At 51.9% G+C, this 27929-nt stretch overlaps 12 protein-coding genes across 12 annotated transcripts; 6 read left to right on the top strand and 6 right to left on the bottom strand.

Annotated features, from left to right (window-relative positions):
• Positions 1-112: 112 nt before the first annotated feature.
• On the bottom strand, positions 113-1678 carry J4E86_000224 (uncharacterized protein; the record flags this gene model as incomplete). Its single annotated transcript, XM_051440800.1, has 3 exons — positions 113-543; positions 596-1336; positions 1384-1678. 3 exons carry the CDS (start codon positions 1676-1678, stop codon positions 113-115), a joined length of 1467 nt encoding a protein of 488 aa, XP_051306971.1.
• Positions 1679-4441: 2763 nt separating this feature from the next.
• J4E86_000223 (uncharacterized protein) lies at positions 4442-5149 on the top strand (the record flags this gene model as incomplete). Its single annotated transcript, XM_051440799.1, has 1 exon — positions 4442-5149. The coding sequence occupies one exon, from the start codon at positions 4442-4444 to the stop codon at positions 5147-5149; it is 708 nt and encodes a 235-aa protein (XP_051306970.1).
• Positions 5150-5427: 278 nt separating this feature from the next.
• On the bottom strand, positions 5428-6489 carry J4E86_000222 (uncharacterized protein; the record flags this gene model as incomplete). Its single annotated transcript, XM_051440798.1, has 1 exon — positions 5428-6489. The coding sequence occupies one exon, from the start codon at positions 6487-6489 to the stop codon at positions 5428-5430; it is 1062 nt and encodes a 353-aa protein (XP_051306969.1).
• Positions 6490-9790: 3301 nt separating this feature from the next.
• On the top strand, positions 9791-11052 carry J4E86_000221 (uncharacterized protein; the record flags this gene model as incomplete). Its single annotated transcript, XM_051440797.1, has 2 exons — positions 9791-9909; positions 9963-11052. The coding sequence occupies 2 exons, from the start codon at positions 9791-9793 to the stop codon at positions 11050-11052; spliced, it is 1209 nt and encodes a 402-aa protein (XP_051306968.1).
• A 606-nt stretch (positions 11053-11658) lies between these two features.
• Positions 11659-12741, bottom strand: J4E86_000220 (uncharacterized protein; the record flags this gene model as incomplete). Its single annotated transcript, XM_051440796.1, has 1 exon — positions 11659-12741. One exon carries the CDS (start codon positions 12739-12741, stop codon positions 11659-11661), a length of 1083 nt encoding a protein of 360 aa, XP_051306967.1.
• A 2182-nt stretch (positions 12742-14923) lies between these two features.
• Positions 14924-16429, top strand: J4E86_000219 (uncharacterized protein; the record flags this gene model as incomplete). The annotated part of the gene is made up of 4 exons (XM_051440795.1): positions 14924-15203; positions 15267-15893; positions 15987-16294; positions 16340-16429. 4 exons carry the CDS (start codon positions 14924-14926, stop codon positions 16427-16429), a joined length of 1305 nt encoding a protein of 434 aa, XP_051306966.1.
• A 1014-nt stretch (positions 16430-17443) lies between these two features.
• On the bottom strand, positions 17444-18001 carry J4E86_000218 (uncharacterized protein; the record flags this gene model as incomplete). The annotated part of the gene is made up of 2 exons (XM_051440794.1): positions 17444-17759; positions 17823-18001. The coding sequence occupies 2 exons, from the start codon at positions 17999-18001 to the stop codon at positions 17444-17446; spliced, it is 495 nt and encodes a 164-aa protein (XP_051306965.1).
• A 1124-nt stretch (positions 18002-19125) lies between these two features.
• On the top strand, positions 19126-20415 carry J4E86_000217 (uncharacterized protein; the record flags this gene model as incomplete). The annotated part of the gene is made up of 2 exons (XM_051440793.1): positions 19126-20216; positions 20265-20415. 2 exons carry the CDS (start codon positions 19126-19128, stop codon positions 20413-20415), a joined length of 1242 nt encoding a protein of 413 aa, XP_051306964.1.
• A 116-nt stretch (positions 20416-20531) lies between these two features.
• On the bottom strand, positions 20532-21713 carry J4E86_000216 (uncharacterized protein; the record flags this gene model as incomplete). Its single annotated transcript, XM_051440792.1, has 2 exons — positions 20532-21554; positions 21609-21713. The coding sequence occupies 2 exons, from the start codon at positions 21711-21713 to the stop codon at positions 20532-20534; spliced, it is 1128 nt and encodes a 375-aa protein (XP_051306963.1).
• Positions 21714-22164: 451 nt separating this feature from the next.
• On the top strand, positions 22165-23022 carry J4E86_000215 (uncharacterized protein; the record flags this gene model as incomplete). Its single annotated transcript, XM_051440791.1, has 1 exon — positions 22165-23022. The coding sequence occupies one exon, from the start codon at positions 22165-22167 to the stop codon at positions 23020-23022; it is 858 nt and encodes a 285-aa protein (XP_051306962.1).
• A 389-nt stretch (positions 23023-23411) lies between these two features.
• CBP20 (Nuclear cap-binding protein subunit 2) lies at positions 23412-23972 on the bottom strand (the record flags this gene model as incomplete). Its single annotated transcript, XM_051440790.1, has 2 exons — positions 23412-23855; positions 23910-23972. The coding sequence occupies 2 exons, from the start codon at positions 23970-23972 to the stop codon at positions 23412-23414; spliced, it is 507 nt and encodes a 168-aa protein (XP_051306961.1).
• A 266-nt stretch (positions 23973-24238) lies between these two features.
• On the top strand, positions 24239-26773 carry J4E86_000213 (uncharacterized protein; the record flags this gene model as incomplete). The annotated part of the gene is made up of 1 exon (XM_051440789.1): positions 24239-26773. The coding sequence occupies one exon, from the start codon at positions 24239-24241 to the stop codon at positions 26771-26773; it is 2535 nt and encodes an 844-aa protein (XP_051306960.1).
• Positions 26774-27929: the final 1156 nt, after the last annotated feature.

Below are 27929 nucleotides of genomic sequence, written 5' to 3'. Positions count from 1 at the left end.
AAAGAGAAGGAACGCTGTTGAGTATGAGCGAAAGAGGATTGCATTACTTAAGATTGAGCTCGGAAGAATTCGGAGATTTCAAGACCGCTATATTAAACCGGGGAGACAGCATCTAAACTTTGGACTCATCTGTTCGTCCGAGCGAGTTCGGTTCGACATTCTCGGCCTCATCGTACGACTGACCATCTTCGTCTTTGATCCCTGTTATGTGCGTGACCACCTTGGCTGCGAAAGTATCGCAACTGACGTTCATTGCAGTTCGGAAGCGGTCGAGGAACCAGTCAATAGCGATGACGACGGCGTACATTCCGGTGATTGGGATGTTGACACTGGAAGCAATCATGACAACCAAGACTAAACTCGAACTTGGAATAGGTGTGGTTCCGATCGAAGCGAGAGTCGAGAGAAGAATGACAATGATGTAATCGGCAGCGTTCAGGGTGATGCCTTGAGTGGCGGCCAAAAATACGACGACGATCGGGAAGTAGATCGCAGTACCATCCATGTTGATCAAACAACCGAGAGGTACGGCAAATTTGGTTACTAACTGTGTGTCAGTGATCGCGATCGACTACTTATAACCATGGAGACTGACCTGTGATGGGAATACCCTGCTTCAAAACACAGCGAATGGTAACAGGCAAGGTCGCAGCGCTAGAGGCGGTTCCCCAAGCGGTAATCCATGCTGGACTCATCTTCATCCAGAACGTGTACGGGTTGGATCTGGTGATCGCGAAGAAAATGATGGGAATTACAATGAAAAGGTGGATGAACATGCCGACCAAGGTACCGCCAATCAAAATACCCAGGTTCGTCCCAATCTCAGCAATATCGAGACGGAACAGATTCGGCATGATCAAGAAGAACACTCCAATAGGCGCAAGGTGGATCAAAACTGTGATGACCTTGAGGACGATAACTTCGACTTCTTCTACGGCTCGATGAATCGCACCTCCTGGCTTGATGACATATCCAAGGACGACGGCCGTGACAAGTACCGAAAGGAGGGCATCGGTCGCCAGGGCGTTGACGATGTTGTTGGGAACCAACGAGAAGAACATGTCTTCGACGACATCGTGGATGGCAGTTTCTTTCCTTTCGTCCACAAGCTCCTTGTTCTCGTCGTCCAGATCCAGAGCACTTCCTGAGACTGGGTTCATGAGTTTACTCCAGACCAGGCCGACTAGCAGGGCAGAGTGTGCGACAGCGATGATGGTGGTGATGACGTAGTAGCCAATTGTCCAGCGAGCGAGTTTACCCGCTGCACCTCCTCCCTGTGTCATATTGCGCAGACGTTGGATTGCCAGGATCATGGCGGTGACGATCATTGGAAGGACTGCGATAATCAGCTCACGCATCTAGAGGGGTTTCATCGCAACATACCGACTGCCCTCAATGCGCGCAACCAAAGGTTACCTGGGATGGCAAGTATCGTGATGGCCGCATCTGGTACTTCGTCTACCGTAGTGGTAACTGCCAAACCAATAGCAATGGCCAGAAGAGCGGCGATGATGATCTGCCATACGGATCCTGGCGTCATGACTCTCTGCACAAACGTCTTCTTCTCTTCCTCAGCGACGGTCGGCCGTGGCATGATGTCTTCTGACGGTGTGCTGTTCGGGCTCGAGGTGGTGCGAACAGCAGCCTCGCCGTGCTTTACTTCTCCGGCTTCGCCCATGATTGGCAGATTTTGGGCAGGCGGAAAGAATGAAAGACTTCTTCGGATTCCGAGAGAGTGGTGGAACAGCAGTCGAGCAGGCAGCTTAGTCGGTCACGCACAGCCAGGACATCTTATACACGAACCCCGCCCCTTGGTATCTGCAAATCACTTGTGTGGCAACCAAGAGATAACGATTCTGTTACCAATACTTCGGGATGCTACCGTACTTTCAGACAACGCCCGACCCCAGTCTCCACGGCCTATCACAAGAACAAGCCACTTGGATCCGCGGGCATCGATTCGCCATGTCTGAGTCTAGGTCGCGACAGGAAGCCCGACAGTAGTGCAGACTATCTCCCCAGGCATTGGAACTCGACCCTTGGAACTGTTGGCGGCGCTGGTGACTATCGAACGAAATGGAAGGTTACAAGCAAAGTTGCGTTCCGAGTTCCGTCTCGTCCTGTCTTGGCCGAACAAGGGTCGGTTGACCGGCAGCGTTTTGCCAAGCCATGGTTACACCACTCCACTCGAGACATGACACGCTATTGGACCAGACACGGATAACAGAACACTGTGGGGAATCATCATCCACGTTTGTGTGGAGGAGTGCGAAGCCTTGGTGCCTTCGTCGCGTGTGCATGGAAGCTTGGCCAGCGGCGCAGCGCGTCTGGGCGCTTGCTGCCATCGCGTATGCTAAGATGAGGAACATGATAAGGCCATAGGGTAAGTGTCGGCTCAAGAATACTCGGATGTGGGAAGGATGAAGACTTCCAAGCTCGTTATCGTGTCAGCATGCGCACCACTGCAACACGAGGCAGGTAAGATCACTCGGAGATGACACGGCATCACTTCGTCTCTATGAAGTCAATGCTGATCACAGGCACCTTCTTACCAATGGTTGGCTTACTTGTTGTCGAAAAAATTATAATCATAAGGGTTCCGTCTGCCTGGATGGTGGACCATGAAAGTCCCGGCTGCATGCATTTGCGGATCGACCAGGCAATTCTAGGTACGCGAGGCCTCACTGCAACGATACCCACGGCTTATCGACCCATAACAACGGGTGAGGATCATCTAGAACCATTTCTAGCGCCTAGATAAGCTGCTTCGATATGCAATCGGCTTGCAGGCTCCGCTATATGTGCTAAGCCAAGATGTTACATCTTCGAGGTAGGCACACTTATCAATTTACAAGCCTCGTCACAGCGACATAAATGGTTCGCCACTTATCTTCCGCGAGAAATCTTTGGCCTTTGTCGCCTCGTACATTACAGACATCGCCTATCTTACATCACAGGTAGGACGATCACATTTGAGAGTGTTAGTGTCAGCTTACGTGCGAATTATCAGGGTGACCTTCACATCGTCAGGCCCCACACTGTAGGCGACGTTTACTGCGCAACATCACCATTAGAAACGGTTATCATGTCCATTCCAGGTACAGTAATCCACTCTCTTCCTGACCGACGGCTAGTTCAGGGCCTCGCCCAACCGCCGGCAGGTGTATTCCTGCAGCTAATAAAGCCCTCGGCCTCATCCTCCGCCTCGACCGATATACCACCAACTGCATTTCACTTCTTCTTCTTCTTCTTTGGTGAGGACTTCTTCGGTGAAGCTTTCTTTGGAGAAACGTTCCCTACGATAGTCGCTCTAAGCGTCGCGTCCTCCGTAGCGATAGTCAAGTTATAGTCATCCGTGGACGTCGCCCTCCATTTCATGAATGAGAGAATCGGCGCCAGGGATGCAGTATCGAGATCCACGGGGATCAAAACTTCACTCGCCTCGGTTCGATCCCCCGTAGGCCATCGATGCAGGTCGTCATCAACGCGATACCTGTAAGACTGAGCCAACAGTGGTCCTCTCCAATACTCACCAGCCACCTGACCAAGCAATGCCATTACACATTGGTTGTAGGGTTGCTTGTTACCAAGAGCGTTACTGTCATGTCGAACAGTGATCCGATCACGCAGTTGCCTGTTACCTTCGCGGAAGCAGTCAAAAGTTGCGTCCCCACCGGAAGGTACACCAGTTACAAACAATCTCAGGTCTTCGCGGTCAATGTGCCGCTGGCAAGGTAACCCGTAATACTTCAGCCAAACAAAACGTGGCTGTGAGTAGTCAACTGGGAAGAAGATACAACGAGAATACAACCAGGACGGGCGAGCGCTCTGTCCGAAGTATTGCAAGGTACTGCATAGCGGTGTATGCTTCTCCGCATCTGCGACACGGCAGGCAGAGGAACAGTAGGGCATGTTGAAGCAGTGCATGCAGAATTCAGTGCTAGGTTTGTGACATATGCCGCAGCAATCTCCAGATATTTCAACCGCGTTCATTCCGATCGATTACACAATCTCTCAGTGGGCGCTGTATTGATATAGGCATCTTCCGTTCGACACAATCGTGTCCGAGCGCGATCAGCATGCGACGTGGTCATGCGCATTCACTGTGCTTGTGTAGCAGACATCAGCAGCACCAGATGTTGACACGTGCACGAATGACTAAAATGTGGTCTACGACTCTGCAAAAAATAAACCAACCGTACATCGCACGATGATATTAGGCTACAGTAATCAGTGCATACTTGCTCGTGGTACAACATACGGAGCGGAGTCTTTGACGATCGCGGAAGTCGGACACAAACTTACATCCGATCCGGGCACCTCGTGTTACGAAAGATCAGGCACACCACTACACTAGAGATGAGCCGGTGGATTATAAAAAGGGAAAGCAAGGCCATATAAAATCATGTAGCCAGAAACTCACTCATTACCAAACGCAACAATGTCTCAATTCAAAGTCGCAATTTACATTTACCCAGATGGCGACCTCCTGGATTTCTCAGGTCCAGCCGAGATATACTGCCACTACCACGACATGGAAATGGACATGAGTAAACCAGCTCCTTTCTCAGTAACCACCTTCGCCCATCAGAGCCCCGTCACGTCCATCTCCAAAGCCATGGTCTACTTGCCGAACGCCACTTTCGCCGAAATGTCCAGCCGCATTGAAGAATACGACATCCTGGTCATTCCCGGCGCGCACGACGAAACCATCAAGCAACTCATCAGCAGCAAAGAGGGCAAAGAGTTGGCTGAGCTCATTCGACGATTTTCAAACACGAAGCCAAGGAAAGAGACGGGCAAGAGATTCCTGCAATCAGTTTGCACTGGAGGCCTTATACTGGCGGCTTCTGGGGTACTTGCAGGCCGCACCGTCACAACACATCATCTGTCGCTCGACCTGCAGAAGACGCTCGCTGATGAAGCTGCGGGCGGTGATTCGAAAATCAACGTTGTGAGGCAACGATGGTCGGATGCGGGTACCACCGAGGCGGGTGTGCGCATTGTGACCGCTGGCGGAGTCAGCTCGGGTATCGATACTTCGCTATGGGTTGTGGGGCAGTGTTACGGATCGAAGGCGGCGGAGATGGTTTCGGAGGTTTCGGAGTTTGACATGAGGCCAGCAGCGTGGGGACTGACTCCACCGTAGACTATAGCCAGGTAGATAATGTTGCAAAGATAATTTGACTGTACTTGAAAAAGGAATACAAAGCGCACGTAGAACACGCAACACAAGGTGGAAAGACAAAGTTGGAGCAATGCAGCAAGACCTGAATTCAAAAATTTCTGATCCATGCTTTCTGATTGGAGCTCTCGACGTTCCTTCGGGATCACTTGAAGATAGTCATGAATGCTGGAGTGAGAGTGAAGAGAGCCAGCTGCCTCCATGTCCAAATTCGATGGCTTACAAATTGAGGGAAAGATGAATCATGCGCCCTCATCCTCAACACGGTCTTCCAGGCTGTGAGGTACAGCATCGTCTTCGGGACTATCTTCCAGGCACTGGGGTATGATACCGTCTATCAACTCAGTAGCAGTTGCTTTGGCAAGGCGGTCAACACGCTTCGCGGAGTTGATATCTTGAATCAGCTTGAGTTCGCGTGCCTGCTTCTCAGCGCGCGCAACATCCTCGAGAAGCCTAGCTTCCGTGGCTTTGCGCCTCCTGGTACGGCGATCCATCTCCGCTTGAGGATAGTACTCAATGCCCTGTTCCTTCCATTCTATGTTGCGCTTCTCGACTGCCGCGCACTGTATCCTGAAATTTACAAGGTGCTGTTTGGGGGTGGCGCTATTTTCTACCGCATTGTGACGGTAGCGCCACGTGTCGGTCGGCATAGGTATGGAATCGGGATCTTCCAAGGCCTCTTGCTCCCAAAAGTACTGTTCCTCGTCGTGATCTTCCTGGTATTGTTCATAACAATAGTCCTGCTCAGCTCGTTTAGCTTCGAGAGAACGGCGGACGTGGACCTGAAGACGCTCTGGAAGAGCATTGATATCCTGCTGTATGCGGTCCTCTTCGTCATATCTTTCAATATGCTTACGACGCCAGTATTCGAAGTTTTCGTAGGCCTTGAGATAACTGACATTGAGCTTACGTTGCTCCACCTCATCGAGCTTCACGGCAGCGAAGCGATGGGCGTTTTCACAAGCCTCGGCCCATTTCAAGATAACCATGGGCTCATCGCCCTGTATTCCTTCCCACCATGCGCTGTTCGCATCGAATATCCCGGCAGGAAGCTTGCCTCGCCAGTCCGCATCATCATCATCCTCGTAGTCTTCTTCCTCTTCCTCTTCCGGGCCGAGATGAGACATACAATATTCATAAGCTTGTCGTATTTCCACAAAACGGGAAGTAGCTACTGCTTTGTTGACTGCATTTGTCTTGTCGGGATGATAAGCCAGTGCTAAAATCTTGAACCTCGACCGAACCGAAGTTTCCGATGCCGTTGTGGCAAGGCCCAAAACCTTGAAGAAGGATGCGCCTGACATATTCGAATTTCTGTGTAATGACTTGTACTTTGGTAGTCGGGTAGATGAATTCCGAGAGCGCAGGTTGGCTGGGCGAAGAGGTAGGGGGTGGTCGTGTATGGATGTGAGTGTTGAAAGGTGCAACACCAGGGAGCTTATATACACACGATGCGTTCGTGATGTTGATTCACTACTACAATCTGATAGGGTGGAAGTCACTGTGTGCTTCTAGAGACTGACCCAGCCGACAGTATGGCAATAAGAAGCTGCAGTGAAAAGCAGTAGACATACGTTGAGCTGCAAGTGGAATACGGGTAGTGACATGAGTACTTTCACGTCGTGTTTTGAGTCTGTAAACCTGTCGATGTCAGTGTTGTTCATCCAAGAAGAGTTCATTAGACTAACTCATCAGTGGTTTCGTTCCTTCATTGCGGAGACCATAGAGAGACTACCATGTATGACACATCACAGGTGTTGAGAAATCCCCCTCCATCCTGTGTAGAACCAGAAGTCATTACTTGCATACTCCACGAGTTGACAATAGCGCTTGAAGATGGCCCTAGTTCCAGGATGTGTCCTTGATTTGAGCGCTTCGATGAACTCCGGCGCGATAGCGATCGGCCATATCATCGTCGCCCGCAAGGCTGGATGAGTAGAAGTTTCCAACGAATATTGAAGACCGTTTCGAAGTACTTCAGCCGCCCCAGCAGCATTGATGTCGTCCGGCGATGGGTCGGCAGAAGTCGGGCAGCTCAGCGCCTGGATGTCCACGAGCAAGGCAGATAATAAGGACGGTGGCTTAGGCATCTCTTCAGCAGGCCGGACAATGGCTGCGAAGGGACCTTTTCTCAGCATGTCGGTCACACTGCTGAGTACATAATCCATGCCTCGTGCTAACTGCAAAATCTCCACCAAAACATCCAAGTTGTACGCACGCGCGTCAGCAAATGCGTTGATAACAGTCATTGATGCTGCAGCGAAAATAGCATGGCAATTCAGAGGCCCGATGTTTGCGACGGCATGATTTAGACCTGTCAGTGCTGCGCTTTGATGTGTCGAGGCGGCCATACGAAAGTGGGTGGCCCTGGAGGTGTTGATGTAAGCGAGATGGTTCGCGGAAAAGGCTAGTATGCTGTGTAAAAGAAAAGGATACTTGAAGGCTTCTTGTGGAACGGCGAGCCCCCATATTTGCTTCACGTGCTCGGCGCCTGGCATAGTTTGATATGCATGTGCGGTATAATGGTGCGTCAGTTCCAAGTCCTGCATCCAGCCTTCTTCTGAGACACCTGCTAATAATGGAGATGCGCTCCCCTCTTGGATTAGGCCCGTGTCCAGTGGCGTTGTTCCATTTCCATTCGTGGGTGTTGACGCGTTTATTGGGGCAGGATCGTTACGTGGAGACGTTGTGTCTACACGGCTTGGACTTTGGCTTGCAACCCCCAGAAGACTGCACTCGACGTGATACTTCGTGCACGCGCCGCATGGTCTACTCTCATCGCACTGAATGTAGGTAAGTATACGCGAACGCGACAGATTTGGAAGGGAAGGCTACCTTGACGCGTCTGGCTTTGCATTGTGCGCATCCCGAACGCGTCTTCTTGGAGCCAAACCTAGGCATTCGCGCGATCTCAGATGCACGTACCGTCTGTACGTGAGTGGATGGATGAATGCGGGCTGGGGTGGCGCAATTGGATCGCGCTCTCGAGAACGAAAGCGAGTGCGGGCGGAGATCGGAAGTTTGAACGGGATTATGTAATTGCCTCGGTCACGAGATGCTTGGCGCTTCTCCCACCGTCATCTCGCCTACTTTCTTCAACATGCGTCTCAAACAAGAACGTACGATGTCTTGCTAGACTCTGGTCAGACAACACTTTGGGTAAATTGGACGGGAACTTTTCAAATGAACGAGATGTTTAGGGGCGAGAATTCCAAAAGGACTTGTGGTCATCGTGACCTCGGGACCGTTCATCTTCGATGAGTACTACATGCAGTACCTAGGTAGCTTTTACAGCAAGACGATAGAGTCTGAATAGTAAAGAATGGGAGAACTAGAATGCCGCGACGGGAACATGTATGCGCAATGCGACAGAATTATCTCGGTGTACGCAATTGCGATCGTCGTAGATGCAAAATGGCGAATTGCCGTGTCTTGCGAGCGGAAATGACCATTGCGCACTAGTGCTGACATGCCATCATTCTTACGTGCGCTCTTACGTCGTTGTCTACATGTGAAAGCAATTTGTAACATCGCGCGAGATAGCAATTGTTGTACAATCAAGCATCGGTTCGTTCAGTTCAGCATCACCTCGCTGATCTGAGTGTACTACAACTTGCAACACCGATGCTGGAAGCGTATGCCGAATGACTATCGTCTGCACATGCGTTGCGCATTATGTACATGATTAATAAAGTTGAGTTTAACTAAGAATAAGGCGACGGGAGCGTCGGGATATATCAATCGGCGCTACTTCGCATCCGCGGCGCGGCCTCTTCTCCGTCACGTTCCTATCCAGGTATCGAAGTAATCATACTACGTTCAATGGTCCGCAACGTTTTATGGTCGAAAAGCTGTTCCGAATTTGGTGTGTCGGACGTGTTCAAATGAGGGCAGTACGATGGAGTTGCGACAAAAAGCCTCTGTTTCATACTAACAACCCAAGTGTGTGAAGGAGTTGAGCGCATCGTACTTGCTCCTAGCTACAGTCATTTGCATACCTTGTTGAGATCAGATGAGAACGCTGTCAACGACGCTAGTAGCTTCCATCAGACCTGTCGTCAGCCACAATCGCGAAGCCGTTACACGTAACCGTATGGGGCCGAGAAACCAATGATTGGTGTGTCCGTGATCGCGATCAGTAAACGGTCATACCACGGACCTCCTTGGGAATCTGCCATACGATCCCAAAGCGAGTGAGCGATGCGTTTCATTCCTATAATGATATGTCAATGCGGTCGTAGAGTCGACAAGTTCGATGCTACCTGCAGATCTTGGGAAGCCGCTCGCCAAATCTATCAGAAGGGAACTGAAACGCAACGGTTTACCGTACGGGCCGGCGGTGTTCATCAGATCTCTTGTGCTGGGAGCTTGCCTAGCTCGTAGCACATGGAATGACCGTGTATCTTTCCGCTAAATGACAGGGTTGGAACCAGCGACGCGCATTGCTGGCGAGCTCGGCGTAATGGCACGACTTGATGATAGTCAACTCGCTCCCCGTAGGGCCAATGCTATCCTGCGTCATCCCATTCCTTTGAACACTCGTTATCTCGTAGGTTCCGTGGACAGGTAATCTTTCTTGCTTCCCCGGTTGTCACTCCCTTGATCATGCTCGCTGCGCAACGTACCTATATTGTCGCCATTGCTACTTTCATAATAGTGGCAACACTTTCTTTCTATGCATTCCGCGACCAAAGTGTATTCGTCGTGGCGAGGATCACAAGTCCGTATGTCAATACAGGTCCTGGTGTAGAGCCTCTTTCACTAACACTCAGTGTAGGTCGTCGAACCCAACCCTCCGAGACACGGTTGCCAGTTTGTTTGCGTCCATAAAACACGATCCGAGCGCGACCAGATATGTTGATCCGTCCGGTACATACTATGAAGGTGGAAGTGAGACGATTTGGACGAAGCCTCTGGGCAAAAAGGTCTTGATAGTGGACATCGACACGCGTGTGCCGACTGGCGAGAACGAGCTTCTCAACCCAGAACGCTTAGATTGGGAAAATCTCAAGACCGAAGACGCCGGCCTGGTCTCCAACTCCATCATGAACCATTATTTGTACGCCATGGTCCATGGCTACGACTACAAGTTCTATCAAGCGCGCGACATGAAGGACCACTACAACACGTGGATATTACCCCACGTTCTGCGCGAACTGATACCTAAATATCAGTTCGTGATTGTAATGGATGCCGACGTTACGATAGCGCATCCGGATGTCCCCTTCGAGTGGATGTTCAACCGCTGGGGCATCAAACAGCACACATCCATAGCTCTTCCATGGGACACCGAGGAAATCCGCGATGAAGGCTCGATTAGCCTAGACAGCAAGGGGATGCGCGTCCTCAATACCGGCCTTGTGGTTGCGCAAAACTCATCCACGACTTTGGAACTACTGGATGCGTGGCACGATTGTACATCCGAAACACGCTACAAAGGCTGCGCGAGATGGAGATACGAATGGAGCCACGAACAGCGCGCCTTTTCAGAATACATCCGCTACGACTTCAACAAGACGCCAGAAACGATCGTTACGATACCCTGCGACGATGCGGTAGGGTGGCCCGGTTTCCGCCAGGATATGTTGTCTCGTCCTGGTACCGCCAACAAGGATATATCGGATTGCAACGGGAACTTCGTTAGGCACTACACAACCATGGGAAAGACTCGTGTCAAAGATGCGAGCGCGTCTAGTGTGATGCAGATGTTCAGCGACGCGCTGCAAAAGAGTATCTTGGCAGACCCAAGTGAAGTCTGGTACAAGGAACCGGAAAAGAAGACCAAAATGCCAAAAGAGCAGCCGGATGAGGTACGGGAAGATGATCAGAGTAAACCAGACGCTGATGTGGTTCTGATCGAAAGATAACAGCTAGGTTTTATTTTTGATGAATTTTCTTTCGGCATCCGTTTTGCATTGTGCCAGCGCTTTAGATACCACTATATTACATTATTGTACGTTGAACTAATTGGTCTCCGTTAGTACTGGTAACATCGGAAATGGGTTTACTGGTGCAATATTGTGCAAATCAGAGCTATCTTCTACTCGCGCATCGAAACCAAAGTCTGCCCCAACCCAGTGCACCCGGGCTAGCTTTCGCAAACCACGAGGCGCACGAAGGAAGGGCCGGAACTAAAGAATCTCGGTTCAAGTGTAATGTGGGATCATCATGGAAGGAAGGACAAGGTGGAAGGTAACGAGAGCGCGACTTACTATCCCTTTATGCATGCGCTCTGATTTCACGCGTCACTTGCATGGTTAGTGGCGGCGCGTGGGTGAGTGAGGTGGTTGGTGAGCTTGACGCGTCGATAACAGGCACGAGAAGGGGAAGACTAAAAGCGGGCTGGAAGAAAGCTTAGCCGAGCGATTACGTCAACTAGCGTGGTTTGTTTCTTTGGCAGCCCCGGAGCGTGGGCTACCATTCATCCGCCACTATCTATCGCATCTCTGCCTCTCCACCTTTGTATTACATATTTACAGAATCTCCTCGGGCTTGACAACGACCCAGTTCTTGTCCGCCGTAACCTCCCTGCCATTAGCAATTTGCGCCTGAGTGTTGTTCCTGATCTCCTCTTGCAGTTGCTCAAAGTACGCGTCTCTACGGTTGATCCACAGATGCACACCACCCTTTGCTGTGTCGACCCCATGGAACTGCATGTACGAATCGCTTCCGGGAGTATCACCACCAGCTAAGATTGGGCGCTTCCATTGATCGATGTAGGTAAGAATAGCAGCCCATTTTCCGGCAAACCATGTAGCAGGTGTCCACAGATACGGAGTCACGACCAGGTCGAGATTAGCGGTCTCGTCGTAGGTTCCTTCTGTGATCTGCTTGCGAGCGTTGGTGAGCTCGCCGGAGGTAACGTTCTTCAGGACGGTGGTAACACCAATGACGTTTTGGGGTGGTACGTTGTATCCGTACTTCGGGTCGCTGGCCACCATGCGGACAAGCTCCTCATGCGCAGCGCTGATAACATAGACGGCGATGCCATTGTCCATGAGAGCATTGTAGAGTTCGACCTGGCCCCGGAACACCTTCGGTGGGTTTACGCTGCTGGATGTGACTTCGTCACCGTCCCAGTACTTCGTGGGAATGGATGAGTTGTACGCCATGAGCTCATCCACGTAGGTCTTGAGTTCGCGCAGTGTGAAACCAGACCAGATTTGCGCGGCCCATGGATAGCAGACAAAGTCGTCAATCTCGCACAGGCGGTTGTAGTAGCTGTACAACGATTCAGTAAAGTTCGCAGTGTCCTTGAAATCGACCAATTTGAGGCTGGGGTCCAGATTATCGCGCGTTAGGACTCCACGGTTCTCCAGGAAAGGAAGAAGCGCTTCTTCGAGATCGTAGCGGTAACTAGTGTTGTCCATGTCGAAGACCGCATAGTTGCTTTGATTGGCGTTCTTTGCGATCATGGTGGAGAGGGCAGTCGCTGCCTCAGCAGGCCAGTGCTTGAACTGGACCTTTGGAGAAGTGCCATACTGGGGTGTGGCTGAGCTGAAAGAAGCCGTGAACGCAAGCCATGCGGCTGTCTTGAGGGGAGTTGACGACAACATTCTTCCCGTATTACCAGCTGCAGCGAATTGAACAAGGAAAACGAACGAGTGAGGATGCAGAACCAAGCCTTCGGGGATGTTGAGATTCCAGAAGAAATACTGCGGGGGCTAGGATGCGTGAACCCTGGCGCATCAATACCGCCGACGTGAACGACCGAGATAACGGTCCCACACTTACGATTCAAGTTCGGGCCTACCTTGAAGAACATCTTGAATCTGTTGGTCGCGCTATCCTAATTGATGCTTTTGCGCGTTGCTTGATCTAAGAAGTATGCCATGCGGCTCTCGACCACTTGCGATAGTTTACTGCAGGTGTGAGCAAGGCCGCCTCTCCATGCATGCCCAGAAAGATACAAACAACTGGTAATGTGCAGCGCAATCTGCACGAGCGACTTAAGTCGTCTTTCCTCAACAAGATGTCTTCAACGTCTTCTCGAATATACCTCCACAGGAAAGCCTTTGCTACCTAGGTATCTTTGTAGTCCGTGTCTATCCGATATCCTGTCTTGTTATTCAGCTGCTCTAACGCAACTCGATACGGATAGACGAGCCCATCCTTTCCACCCTGCTTACGCTGGCTTGCGACATTTCGATGCCGATATGTATGCGTGCAAAAGCATTTTGGCAGACATTGGGTTCGGATGGAACTTTAGAAATGATCGTTTGTTTATCTGCAGCCTCCGACCTGACACCGCTCATGCAGCCACACCTGCATCCTATTTTGAATGACGTCGTGCACATCCGACAACACTTTTGCGCCAAGCAGGCAGCCGCTGCGATTATATCATCAATTTCATAACTACTCCTCACCACTACATCTTCGTGACTGTACCTTGACGCCGATTACGCCTCCGCCCCGAACGCGCGCCGTAATGTTGCGTCCACACTCTTTCGCCAACGCCTGTACGGCCCGGCTGTCAGAGTGATGCGACCGCAGTTGTGGTTGTTTGTTCTGGCCCGCCAAACCCGCCCTCGATTCGCACAACAACAACGCCAGAGTTGCGACATCACCGCTGGCATGTATCCGCTCGCTGCACCCGCTCGTTGCGCACCTTTATCGCTTCTATGCTACTCGTCAGCAAACGAAGGACGAGAGCCCAAGACGTCGCAGGATCGCCATTAGAGCCCCACGATGGGCGTTGTTCCGACACCAGCCATCAACTTCGCGGCTCCCTCGTCGATGCTCACCCGCGATTGCCGCTTCCTGACCAACGACGCTCTCTCGCCATGGTGACTTTCTGGCCACTGACGCCTACCCGAAACCGTCGCTTCCCCACGACCGCCGCTCAGGCCCCAACCCGCAGTTCTCTCACCACCGAAGTTCCTACGCCTTGCCCACAACAACACACTCTAGTCCTCATTGCGCTCGCCTTGAGGCCCTGCTCAGACGTTTGACGGCTGCATGTCGAGCCAAGGCGGCAGAATTTATGAAAGGAGGAGAGACGGCATAAGTACCAGCGCGGTCGGGTGGAAAAGAAGTCTGCACAGGACAGCATGACGGACAGTCTGCCTCTTGACCTCCCCAACCAACGTCGGGTTCACTTGCTGAAGTCCAAGTATGGGCTAAGTTCGTCAAGAAAGGACCCTATTCCGACAGATTTGGCTGGGGTATTTGTCTAAATATGAGAAGGCGCCTTTCTCGCTGCATCGTCTAGTCCGACAAAGCCGGCGCTTGACGATGCCATCCAAAGCATGATGCGCACCCTTGACGCCGCATTTGCTACCATCTCGGGGCACATTCGCGCATTAGACCCGGATGCCTACGCGAAGATGCGCTTCAGCCACCGGCCGATTGTAAAGCCGGCGCTGAATGATTGAGAATGAGTCAGAATGACGTCGGCCACCTCACGCCGATGCACACACGGAGTGGCTCTAGCGTATACCTTGGCATCACGTGCTCGCAGAAGTGCCCTCCATCGCACATATCGCAACCTTATTACTGTGGAATGTTGATGCAGAGCAGGGATATCGCAACCTTAGTACTATCTATTTCAGCCCTTCTAGTTCCTGAAGCGCGCTTGGTCGTCCTCGTACGCATAATCTATAAATTCCAACGACTTCCTTCTTGCACCCCAAATCACCCAATCTTGAACACTCACACGCTCGCTGTTTACTATCACACTGTCGCCTTTGGCACCTCCTCTACAAGAATCACTCATCTACCCTACTCGACAATCTCAACATGGTCAAGAAAGTAGCTCTCATTACTGGCGGGGCTAGTGGAATGGGACTCGCTGTTGCGGAGGCCCTCGCAGCTCGTACTAATGAAGAGTGGGACCTGCACCTTGTCGACCTCAGCACTGATAATCTCACAAAAGCCACGTCTTTGCTCAAGAATACGCATGCTCACCAGGCGAATGTAGCCGACTACGCCTCGCTGGTAGCAGCTTTCGAATCAGCATGGTCAAAGTCAGGTCGTCTCGACTTCGTCTTCGCGAACGCTGGTATCGCCGAAAAAGACAGTGCGTAGCAAACCTATTCGTATGGCAAATCAGACACCAACTGACTTGATCACCAACACCTAGATTTCTACGAAGAACATGCTCTCAACGCGCCGCCTCCACCGCCGAACAGCCTCGTAGTCGACGTCAATTATACGGCAGTGATAAACACCTCATGGCTCGCGTTCCACTACTTCCGGAAATCCCAGGCCAAGCATGGCAGAGAGAACAACGACGCGGCCCTAGTCATGACTGCAAGCTGTGGTGGACTCTATCCAGCCGAGTTCGGCCCTATGTACTCTGGTGCTAAAGCGGGAGTAATCCACTTTAACCGTGCTATCACAGTAGCATACCACCACGCTGGCATTAGAACGTTCACGGTCTGCCCAAGCATCGTTCGCACCGGCCTATTGAGTGAAGAGGAATGGGGGTCCCTCCCAGAGAGCTTCATGACACCCATGGAGACAGTCGTTAACGCCGTGATGAAGGTGGTGGATGGAGGAGACATTGAGGATGCTAACGGAAAGAAGGTGGCGGGCAAGGACAACTGGGGTCTGACTGTGGAGCTTTTTGGCAAGAATTTCTACTTTCGAGATGGGGTGGAGTACTGTGATGAGAGCATGAAGACTATGGCGACGAGTACGGGCATGAAAGCGCAGCTGGAGAGGATCGGGAAGCCAAAGGCGGAGGGCGAACATGGAGCGTGGGGAGGTAACGCTGACAAAGTTTGAGATTCGGCCAGTCCGATTCTTAACAATAAAAGATCGGTTCCCGCATTCTATGCCACCAATTCAGACAACTCAGCCTGTGGCCTGTCACGCTTCTCCGCAGGTAGTATAGGTATCGATCTATGCGACGGATGTCCCGTTGGGCCGCCAGCTCCAGACATTCTTGTCTCTAACGCCTTTATCCTCCGATGGTACCGAAAGAAGAACCATCCTACTGTTACTGATGCCACTACTGCGAATGCTGCGCCCAATGCTACCCCTGTTATCGCACCACCCGAGAGTGTCTTCTTGTCCCTCTCCGTTATTACGCTGGGGATTGGTGACCACATAGTCGTTGAAGAGGTGGACATGAAGGTCGTCTTCATCACACTAATAGTAGATGTGGTGAGTGATGTAGACGGTTGATCGTATACCGTTGCTACGCCGGAGACTGGCAACGAAGTGATGGCTGAAGAGGATGACAGGGAGGTCATCGTCATCTCACTGGTCGTAGGATCCAAGAGCGATGTGAACGATTGATCGTAGAGAGTTGGTGCACTGTCGATATCTGACACGACCGTGAACAGTGGACCCTGCAGCCCGTCATTGCCGCGATCATAGTATTGGATGTCGAAGTAACATGCGATGGGACCGCTCCAACCGCTATTTGTATCCAATTTTTCCTGAGGTGAAAAGGTCATTTCGCCGGTTGATTCGACCTCCCATGAATTCACTTCATGAACTATAGTATCTCAGCTTCAGAAAGTTCATCTGATTTGATGGTGACCGTAACTGAGACACCTTGCGAGGGTGGTTACATACATTCTGCCTGTTTGCCGGTCCCACTATTGGGATCACACCACAAGTACAAATAAGCTCGATCGTAGTTGGACATCCATTTGATGTTTACAAAATCGTAAACGTTGATTGTCAAGACGGGAGAAGCGCTTTCCGGATAAAGGAAAGAGGCTGAAGATGATTGTGTCGCGGCACAGCGTAGAAGACAAGCCAATACAAAGCGAAGTGAGTGCGACGATTTGGGGTGAATCATGATGTGATATAGAAAGCAGCTACTATATCTTCAGTAGAAAGTGAGCGCATGCAGTGAAAGGTTGGTTATCGCATGACGCTCGCGAGATATCAGAGTTAATGGGCCAAATATCGGCGGCTGCGTGGAATTACGGCTACCTGCTAGTCGTCAATGTCTCCTGCAGATTCGTTATGTCACTTGTACGTTCAATGAGTTTCGTCGTTCGTTCTAGGCCAATCCCAGTGTGAATGCGCCACCACGCGTGATATACTCGTGTAACCGTTGTGCGTGTTTGTGTCTGGACTTCATCCGTTTTGGGACGGCGACGCGAGGTTACACTGGCAAGTGTCGATCGCTGGTACTGTGAATTCGGAAGTCCTTAGTTGCTGGCACACCTGAATTGAGTAGCAATTGATCTCACTGCACATCGATTCTAAAGGATAGTCCTAACACTAAATTTCTTGTTCCATGTTGTCTTTGTAATATTTGTCGTGCTCACCATACCGCTTCATCATCCATGATATCTAGCCCAAGATCGCAGCAGCCTTGTAGATTTGGTACATCGCTAGACCGCTTCCGATAACCCAAAGGCCGCTCCTGATCATGCTTTTCGAGTAAGTCGCGATTTGTACATATGCTAGAGAGTACGCTGCCCTGACTGCGAACCAAGCTGTGACAAATGTTGTCAAGCCTGTTGCATCGCCTGAGATGACCTCTCGTCCTATGCCTGTTGCGGTGGTGCGTTCGGCGATGATGCTGGCGATAACGGCGGCGGCGAAGAGGGGCATTTGTTCCATATTGTTCGACTGGGCGTTCTCGGCGCGTTGGTACTTTTTGAAGCTGTGAACATGTTAGTACCGTACTAGCAAGGGACTTGAGGTGGGGAGAGTGGGGACGCCTTACACAGCATCGGGCACCTTGCCCTTCACGGCTTCTGGTGACAACGCTGCCTTGGGGTTCGCGTTGTTAATCTTGTAGCCATTGGCTGTGAGAAGGCTAGCTGCGTATATGTGCGGGACGAGAGAGAAGACGTAGTAGGCTGGGATGGCGAGGAGCGGGTAGTTGAGCGAGTTGGAAGACATTGTGGCGGTTTTTGGATCGCTTTGAGGATGGGGGCTTCGAAATAACGTTCAATTGACTGCGTGAGAGTAAGGCGGAAACTGCGGGCGTGATGTTGAGTTGGTGAGGGGTGTAATATACATCGGGGCATAGCTGCGGGTTGACTTCGGGTGCGTTGACGTAGCTATCAAACCTTATGGGCTCAGGGTCCAGCAATCATGACGCGTATCTTCTTCGGCATCTTCAGACTAGGCATCAACATGAGGCACTCCGATATGTTGAGTTTGTCGGCGCGCTCGTAGAGTTCGTTGTACTGCGAGAGGGCCAGGTAGTGTTCTAGAGAGCTTACATTGAGGGAATATGGACCGACGCGCCCGCCGAGGTCATCTCGGAATCGGGATCTGGGCTTACTCAGCCACGCTACGAAACGTGATAGGCTCGCCGCACTTCTCTTTTTCTTGTACTCCAACAACAGCGAACTGCCGATTTAAACGAGTGATGAATAGGTTCCTTCTGCCTGGCGATTCATGGCACTTATGTTGAGATTCGAGAAGGACTTTGTCCTATCGCGTATACTAGGTATATGCGACCTGTTTCCTGTCAACGAACGCGAACGCCCATACTCCACCTCGATACCTATGATATCTCAGATATCATTATCACCGACAAACATCGCTGCAGTGCTCAGAATTGCGGTCGAAAGCCGGTCTTGGGGGTTGATATGGCTATAGGCAGTGCCTCCACCTGGAGCCAATCGCCTATGCTGCCCTCAGCCTGCGCCATGCATTGTGACGCGAGCCCGCCTTCTCACTTCATGCATGCATGCTTCACTTTCAGCCTTCTAGAAAAAATTGGAAGACCTCTTTTCTTCTCCAACTTAGTAAACCAACCTCCGAGAGTTCCAAGGACGCTGCATATCCCGACTTTATCTACGCAACACTATCTCAGCTTTGTGCGTCCATGTTAGCCTCTCGCACCCGTCGATATTGCCAGTAAAGCCGCTGACTTAGCGGCGACTTGTGAGCGCATTGACGTATGATAGTATAATTATCGAGCGAGCAGGCTGACCTTTGTTAGTCGCGCTCTACGCCTAAGATTTACCACCCAGCGACTGCGCGGCGTCACCCGTGTATAATTTCCCGCGGCGATGAACGGCGACAGCGACCCCAAACGAATTATACGTATCGAGGAGGGTCAGCATTACCTCCTTGAGCCTGACGACGAGCTGCCCCTTAGATTGCTCCGCAATTTAGGTCAGGGTGGTTGCTCCAACGTGGAGGAGGTTGTGGACCTAAATACCGGCAGGGTTTTCGCTCGCAAGGTGTTCAGAGTCCGCGGTTCTGCTGCTGAGAGGAGGCGAATCTTTCATAACGAGATCCTAGTCATCCAACGGCTAGCTCCACATCATCATATCACCCGGATCTTTGCCACTTACGTAGGGAAGCGTGAAGTAGGCATTTTGCTGACACCTGTCGCTGATGGGGGTTCACTGGACAAATTCCTCGACGATGCTCATGAGGGTCTCCTCACACAGAGTGAGATGAACACCTTGGACTATGCTTTCGGATGCCTCGCTAGCGGATTACAATTCATGCACGCCCAGAAGGTACGACACAAAGACATCAAACCTCACAACATTCTGGTACACAAGGGCTCTTTCATATATACGGACTTTGGATCCTCTCTCGACTACGGTGCAGATACGCGGAGTGACACTACAGGCCACCCTGATTCCATCACCCGCAAGTATGCGGCCCCGGAGGTACATAATTCTGAACCTCGCAATCGGAAATCGGACGTGTTCTCGCTCGGGTGTGTCTACTTCGAGATTTTATGCGCACTGGAACTAGATCCTATGAAGCCAGACATGCATCACTATGCAGATAACATCATTGAGGCCATCGAACATATGGCTGGCAGAATCTCCCCACAGATTTGGCCAAGCGCCGTCATTTATTTGACATGTCACATGCTGAACCATACCCCCAGCAACCGACCATCTGCTGAAGATGTTTTGAACGTGTTTTGGAAGGGTAGCCCGGATTTGTTCTGCAACGGATGCGTTCGTTCCGGACTGTTACAAGTACCCCAGGACGGCAAAGCAGCGTCGGCCTTAGCACCAGCCGCACCAACTCACGACATGATGCGGTTTTTGATCTCACCCGAGACATTTGACGAGACAGCACTATCTGCACTGGCACCCTACATTATCAGAAATCCTCGATCTTCTGTACAAGGGTATATTGTACAATCGATAATTTTGAATCATTGCTGACCACAGTACAGTGAACCTGTCGCCGAATTAGCATCGCCGGATGGCGAGTCTGAACATAGGAAAGCACCTAAGCCGCTTCCAAACCACGACCGTGACCGCGAGAAAGAAAGCTATCACCTTGGACAAATATTCGGCGAGCCACAACCAGTAGATGGGGGCTAGGGGCTCGGGTCGCAGAATCTGGTTCTAAAGAAGAATTTGGCATGTAATTTTCTTTTGCCACTTTGCAGCGGATAAGGGACCTGCATGGTATGGGTGCTCTCATCAGAAGTAAAGTATCAAGCACCCCTCGCAACGCTCATAACATCCTCTTCCAAATGCAGCCCTCTAAAATGCGTCAAAACATCCGGCAGCTTCTTCCTACTCCCATTGACCGCCGAATCTCTCTTCTCCCTCGCCGCAACCCCAATCATGAAGTCCTCCTCAAAAGCCTGAATCTCCACCCTCGTGTCCTCCAGTCTCCCACACTCGCCCTTCTTCAACCCTCGCACACCCGCAGGCCCCTTCCCATCACTCTTCATCGAGAACCAAACTTCGGCGTCACTCGTCCTCTCACCCCAGGTCCCATGCGTACTACACCTCGCCGGCGTCCCCGGCCTCGGCGCACGTACGTGCTTGAATTCCAATTGTGGTATCCACTCTGCGAGCAATGCCTCGCCATCCAGCTTGATATATGCCTCTTTGAAGCACCAAAACGTGTAGAACCGGCGTAATTTCGCATCGATGAGAAGATCCGAGTCCAACTCCCTCTTTTCTCCACTCGGTAGTGTCACGTTGAGATGCTCATTTCGCCTACAACAGCGATCGTGTCGACCCAGAATCTCATGCGTGACCATTGTGCCGTCGAGAAGGGGGAATGGGTCAACGTTGTACTTGATGTCGAAGAGTTCTTCCCCGCTGAAGAGCTCAGCGTACATATCCACCCAACCATCGAAACCCTCTTCGTCGACAACACGGTAGTCGTTTCGCTCGTTAACGCAAACTATATCCACGCCGACTTCTGCGTCAAGTTCATTGGTTGCGCAGCCTACGAGGGCGACGAGACCGGCTTGGTGACTGATGTTGAATTCCACGGGAGCCGGGCCATGTTGCGGTGGTATTAGCAAGGCGATAGGCTTCCCGTGTTTAGGATCGCGTTTGCGGCCAAAGCGGATGTCCTTCCATGGTATACCGAGAGTTTTGTGTACGAAAAGACGTTTGAGGAGGGCGGAGCCTAGGCTCATTCGCGCATCTGCTATGTGGTATTTGCGTTTTATGAGGTCTTGTTCCTCGGGGGTGACGAGGGAGAGCGCTTCTCTAGCCTAGGAATGGTGAGTTGATGTTCTAGGCAGACCTATGTTTGTGAGACGACATACTGATTCTGAATCTGTGATCTTTTCCCCAGGCCATAACGATCGCGTATCCAGTAGCCAGCACGTGAGACCGTGTCCCGTTGGCTCTTCATCCTGTTTGTCGATCATGGCGCCTTCATCTACTGTCCTAGACCGGGCCGGATTGCGTTATCGGCTAAAGTAGTGAGACTAGACTACTAGAAGGACTCTCGCCTTATATGAGCCTTGGAAGCTTTAGTGCAGGTACGACCTTTCTTGACGTGATGTGTAGAACGCGTGGGGATCTACATGTCATGATCGTTCACGGCATCAATGGGGGTCCGAGATGTCGATGATGGAGAGGTAGATCGAAGAGCGGCACCGTGTCGGGGTAAGCGGATCAATAGGGCTGAACCAAACGCATGTGTGAGGTGACATGTGCTCGCGCGGGCGATTACCGCGTTTTAGTGGGGGCTGGGCTTATCGATAAAGATTTCGCCATTGCCGTCGCTTTCCGTTGCATGACTGTACATTTGCTTGACACTTCAATTCCTTTCTTTCCTACAGTCACGGAGTTCCTGGGATCTGATTTGTTTTTACTATGACGGTAAAGAACGGTATTCAGGACATCACGGTCGGCGTGCTTGCCCTCCAAGGCGCTTTCAGCGAACACATCCAACTCCTCCGCGCAGCATCCTCGAACATCCCCTCGTCGCAAACCTTCCACTTCATTGAGGTCCGCACACCAGCCCAGCTCGCACAATGCGACGGCCTCATCATCCCCGGTGGTGAAAGCACAACAATGTCACTCGTAGCCGCACGAAGCGCCCTCCTCGAGCCCCTCCGCGACTTCGTCAAAGTGCAGCGCAAGCCAACGTGGGGTACATGCGCTGGCCTGATTCTACTAGCAGAGAGTGCCAATAGAACTAAGAAGGGAGGCCAGGACTTAATTGGAGGTCTAGACGTGCGGGTGAACAGGAATCATTTCGGGCGGCAAACCGAGAGTTTCCAGGCAAACCTCCAGCTGCCCTTCCTGAAATCGACGAGCGAATCGAACAGGACCGATCCATACCGATGCGTCTTCATTCGCGCGCCTGTCGTAGAGAAGCTATTACCGAGCAAGAAGGCAGTGGGCATACAAGAAGGGGAGAGCGAGAGGGACGATACAATTGTTGCGCCGAGTAAGACGCCAGCGGATGATCTTGCGAGGAAGGAGTTGGAAAGCGAGGTTGAGGTCATGGCTACGCTGTCGACCAATGCGAAGCCTTTGCAGGAGAACCAGGTACATGACCATCCGGGTGCGGAGGATATAATAGCTGTACGACAGGGCAATGTGTTTGGGTGCAGTTTCCATCCTGAACTGACGGATGACCCACGGATACATGCCTGGTGGTTGGGAGAGGTTGTAAAGGCCGTGGAGAGGCGACAGCAGTTTGAACTTGCGGACCGGACTAGATGAGTGACAGAAAATGTTAGACATTGACGGGCGCATGGCTGGGCGGCATTCTTGTATCGCATAAGAGAGGGTGTTTGGAAGATGGTACTGAGTTTTGGGAAGGTATCTAGTATGGTATCTTTACCCCCTATGAGCATGTGCTTATAACTAGAGCACTAATGAACAATGCCGAATGATAGACGCCAGACGCCTTCTTTGCAGTGTTTGGACACCCAGTTGAGTTTGGGTTGGGCGAGCTTCCCCATGTAAATGAAGTGCCCTTCGTCGTCTTCAATCTCAGCGTAGTACGTGTGGTGGGCGCAGCGGCGCTGGGTTCTCCCGATCAATATGGCCTAGGTTTTTCCTCGTGATTAACGTCCTAGTTGTCCGAGAGGTAGTCGTCTATTGTCATCTTACTGCGCTTCGTGGTATTCGTCCACAGCTCTGCCGTATCCGCCCCTACCAGGATCATACTCGGCTCTGTACTCGTCGCGCACCTGACCACCGCTCTTTCCGCGTCCGTACTGCCTTCCCTCGGCGAAGCCCTCGTCCAAATCCGTCCTAATAACACGCTCATCGAGCTTAGTGCCACCGATGTACTTCATGCAGTCCAGCGCATCCTGGTGTGTGTAGTATTCGACGAAGCAGAATCCGCATGGTGTCTTCTGGAATCGGTCAAGACCCATGACTAAGCGCTTGATCTCGCCGCATTTGCTGAACAGCTCGTGGATTTGCTCTTCGGTGGTGTAGAAGGAAAGGTTGCCGACGTAGAGGGTGGTTGCGTCTTTGAGCTTGTCTTCGGGCGAGGGAGAGCGGCCGCGGTCATCGTCACGTCCGTTGCGGTCGCGTCTGCGCTTCTAGAAGAGTGTCAGTATTTGCGTACTAATGCGATGTGTTGTAGCCTCCCATACCTTTGCTGTCGCATACGAACTCGGCTTGTCGAGGCGGTCAATGGTACTGCGAAGCGCCGGCATGATGCGCGCCCTCAACTTCGATGTCGGCTAGATTTGTAGGAAGCGACCGTGGCCCGGGGGAGTGAGAGAAGATCGAGGGTTGTTTTGGAGTGAGTGTAAGGATCGGAAGTCGAAAGTCGAGCTCGGAGCTCTCGAGACGCGTCGGTCTTGGCGCTGTATCGCGCGGCTGGAACTTTTGTTTGTCCACACTCTTACCTCTACAATCCACGCAACTATTCCATACCCACTCCTAACTCTCTCAATATTACCCGAGGGAGCTCGCCGTCATGCCAAAAGTACTGGGTTATACGCCGGACTGGCTCAGCCGACCGAACCCAGGCTATCATCTGTTTGCGCCAAAGCAGACAAACGGGAATGGAGTCGCAGCGAAGAAGCAGGAACCAGGACCGCGAAAGACGATCGCAACGAGGGGATCGGAGATCTTTGTCGCTGTTGGAAACGAAATACGATGGGCAGACTTGGTCAACCTCAAGGAAGAGCAACAGCCCGCATACCGAACACTCAGAGTCTCGATACCACTCCCGATCACGCGTCTCGTCATTTCGCCCGAAGAAGACTACCTCACCGTCTCCACCTCGCATACGGTACACGTAATACACCTTCCCGACTCGTCGCTGCTCGGAGCTGGAGAGGACGACGGCCCGTTGAAGCCAAAGGCCTTCCAGTTGGGACCGACCGTACACGTTCTCGAAGAGTCGCCCGTCGCAACAACACTATGGCATCCATTGGGCTATCACGGGCGCTGTCTAGTCACCATCACAAAGGCGGGCGTAGTCAGGCTGTGGGAGATCAACCGCGCCGACAGGTCTACCTTCAGTGAGCCATCGCTCTCCATCGATCTGCCCAAACTCGCAAACGCTACCAGCGACCAGGACGATCTGAGCGCCTCCAAATTCGGAGCTTCCAAGGGCTTCTCTCCCGACTCAGTCGAGCTGGAAGTTGCATCGGCATGCTTTGGCGACTTCCCAGACCAAGAAGGTGTCCATGGCTGGGCGCCGATGACATTGTGGATCGCGACGGTACTTGGAGACGTATACGCGCTCTGTCCTTTGCTACCGAGCAAGTGGCAGTTGGTCGAGTCGCCCGGCAGCCACACATTCCTCCAAACCCTTACCTCCTCCATCAACATCAACTACGCCGAGCTCTCAGAAGACGAGACATCGCCCAAAGACGAGTTGAAAACATCAGAGAAGCAGGTCTCATGGCTGTCGGACATCTTATACGAGGAGCCTCTCGCAGAGGAGCGGGCGCAGGGTGACACAGTTCAGGTCTTCGCTCGCCCACACAGTGCGCCTGCGGTGCCGTTGCTACAGGGACCTTTCACTATCTCGCCTGAAGTCGATGATTTTGAGCTTAGCGACATGATTGTTTTCTCCCTGAAGACCCTCTCCGAGAGCGAAGAAGAGGAGGCTGCAGAGGGTCTGCCGACCGCTGTCGTGTGCTTGCTCACCGAAACGAGCAAGGTACATGTCTGTTTAGACCTTGAGGGCATCGTTGGGCGATGGCTGCCATCACCGGAAGACGAGATTGACACCACAGAACCAACCGAACACGAGCTGATCATTGCCGAAACAATTACACTGGTGGAAAGCGATGAACCCTCGTTCAACCAGAGCATCACGCCAGATGTGCACACCGACTTCTCATTCTTCGTATCACACGCCAGTGGGGTCTTCTACGTTTCAATGGAGCCCTGGGTCAGGAAGCTGGAGACTGAGCTATCCCAGCCACAGACCGAGGGCTCACCATTCCGTATCAAGCGCGTATTGGAATCGGCAAACACCTCCGTGGACCAATACATACAGCGACGCGTCACTGGCGATGTGGACGAGCAAGAAGTCACCGCAGTCGCCGTTATTGAAGACGGGAACGTCGGTTATCTTCTTCTCACCACAGTTGACGGTGAACCCCAAGCTGCTCTGCTCGATGCACCTGAAGAAGGTCTCCCTACCCAAGAAGAAATTGCCGAATACATGGCAATCACTGGCTCTAACAAGGAAGTGCGTCAAGCTTGGCAACCACCAAAAGAACTCTACGAACCGTTTGATCTTTACAATTCCATCAACATCCCCGCACGGCATAGAGGTGCTCTCAAGGATGAGATTAGGCTATCTCCTGCGAACCTGGGGCTTCTTATGGATGTTCACCGCGTACTCTCTGCGCAGACTTCCAAACTTCAACTTGCTGTCTCCGATCTGTTCAACCGCGCGACGCGTCTGCAGGAAGAGTTCAGGGATCAAATCTACAGGACGTCTGGGATAGCAGCAAACATTGACAGTGTTACCGGTAACGATCAAGTCGGCTCGGACAACGGATCGACATACGGCAGCGCCAACATCGACGAGCGTTTGGAGAAGGTTACAGCGCGACAAGATCAGATCAACGCGCGTTACGAAGCTCTTCGACGAAAGATGGTCAGCATCGGCTCCAGTGAACTCAGCGAAAAGGAAAGCAACTGGATCGAAGAGTTGCAGACAATGGACAGCGCCATTGATCCTGCAAGCGAGACCTTGACCGACACTGTTGATGGCAGCGAACGTCCGGCCTGGCAGCGTCTCAACAGGCTCAAGGAGGTACAGAAGGAGCAAGCGCAACAAATCGAAGCTGCTATGAGGAATGCCAAGCAAGCAGGCGAACACGAGCAAGCGAGAGGTACCGGTGTCAAAGTACCGAGTTACTCGAGGAAGGCAGAGAATGAGCAGGTGCAGGAGCTCATACAGCGGAATAGTATGCTGGTTGAGGCTGCTACGGATAAGTTGCGGAACTTGGGAGTCAATATCCCTGTGGAAAGTGGTATTTAGATGCGCGATGCGACTTGAGGCGGATTGCGAAAAGTTCGTCTCATGTCAGGTTGATGCGTTGGTTGAATTAGAGGATTGTAGGGTGACGGTCTCGCCGTTTGGACACGAATATCAATGTTGCAATGTTTCTATCAGCTAACGCGATTTTCTTGAAGATGTGACGAGCACTGAGCCTGTACGTAGCAAGTCGCGAGCGGAGACGATGTGGATGATATGCGAAGGCCGAAAGCAACGGCAAGCCACCCAAGCTCCACACATACTCAACCATACATCAGGCCTTGCAATAGAAACCCCACATACCACTCAACTCTACGCCCCACCACGCTGCCTTCGCGCGGCAGCCAACTCCTCCTCAAACAACTCATCCTCCGACTTCCCCGGCAACTGCGCCTCTATCCACTTTCGCTGTCTCTCCGCACCCACAACGCCAAAAACTAACTCTCTTTCACTTTCTTCTTTCGTTCTCGTATACAACCCCGTCGTCACCTCCACTAGAAGAGGAACGATGTCGAATATCACGAAGGCATCTATGCCGTGTAGATCCAGCAGCACATTTTCGATATGATGCCGCCCTGGCATGCAAAAAAAATGCATCCCTCCAAGCCTCGGCCAGCGCGTCCCAGTCTTCTGGCGTGGGCTCATATTCGGGGAAGTCGGAAGGCAAGATTTTGACGCGGAGTCCGGTAATGTATTTGACCGGCAAGAAAACATCTGACATGGAAGGCTTCGCGCCAGGCGGGTTTTCGGGCAAGAAGAGAGTGAGGCCACGGGTCCTGGGTGGTAAGTTGGAGAGCTGCTCGCCTAGTTCTGCCAAGGTTTGGGGATTGTTGATACTGAGAGAGACGTGGACGGGATCTCGGTGCGGATCGAAGGGATGGTTTTCCTCTCGTTGGATTTGCTTCGTGATGAGAGTCATTGTGGTTTCTTGATCTTGCCAGCGATCTGGCGATATATGGAGGTGGTCGAAATCCTCGGGAAGTAGGTCTAGGATCAGATTGAATGGCATTTCAAGGGATGATTGTCGTGTTGGTGATGTTGTTTTGATGCGTTGGGCGGAGAAGTTGTGTAAACGTTGTTGGAGGGTCCAAGGTTGGATAACTCGTAGAATCAGGTGATGAAACACTGCGTAGCGAATGTATCGACAAGCTAATTTTCA

Source organism: Alternaria arbusti, assembly GCF_024043155.1.
Source record: "Alternaria arbusti strain BMP 1465 chromosome Unknown scaffold_1, whole genome shotgun sequence".
Lineage (NCBI taxonomy): Eukaryota > Fungi > Ascomycota > Dothideomycetes > Pleosporales > Pleosporaceae > Alternaria > Alternaria arbusti.
Note: the sequence above shows the minus strand (reverse complement) of the source record. Positions and strands in the feature narration are given on the sequence as shown.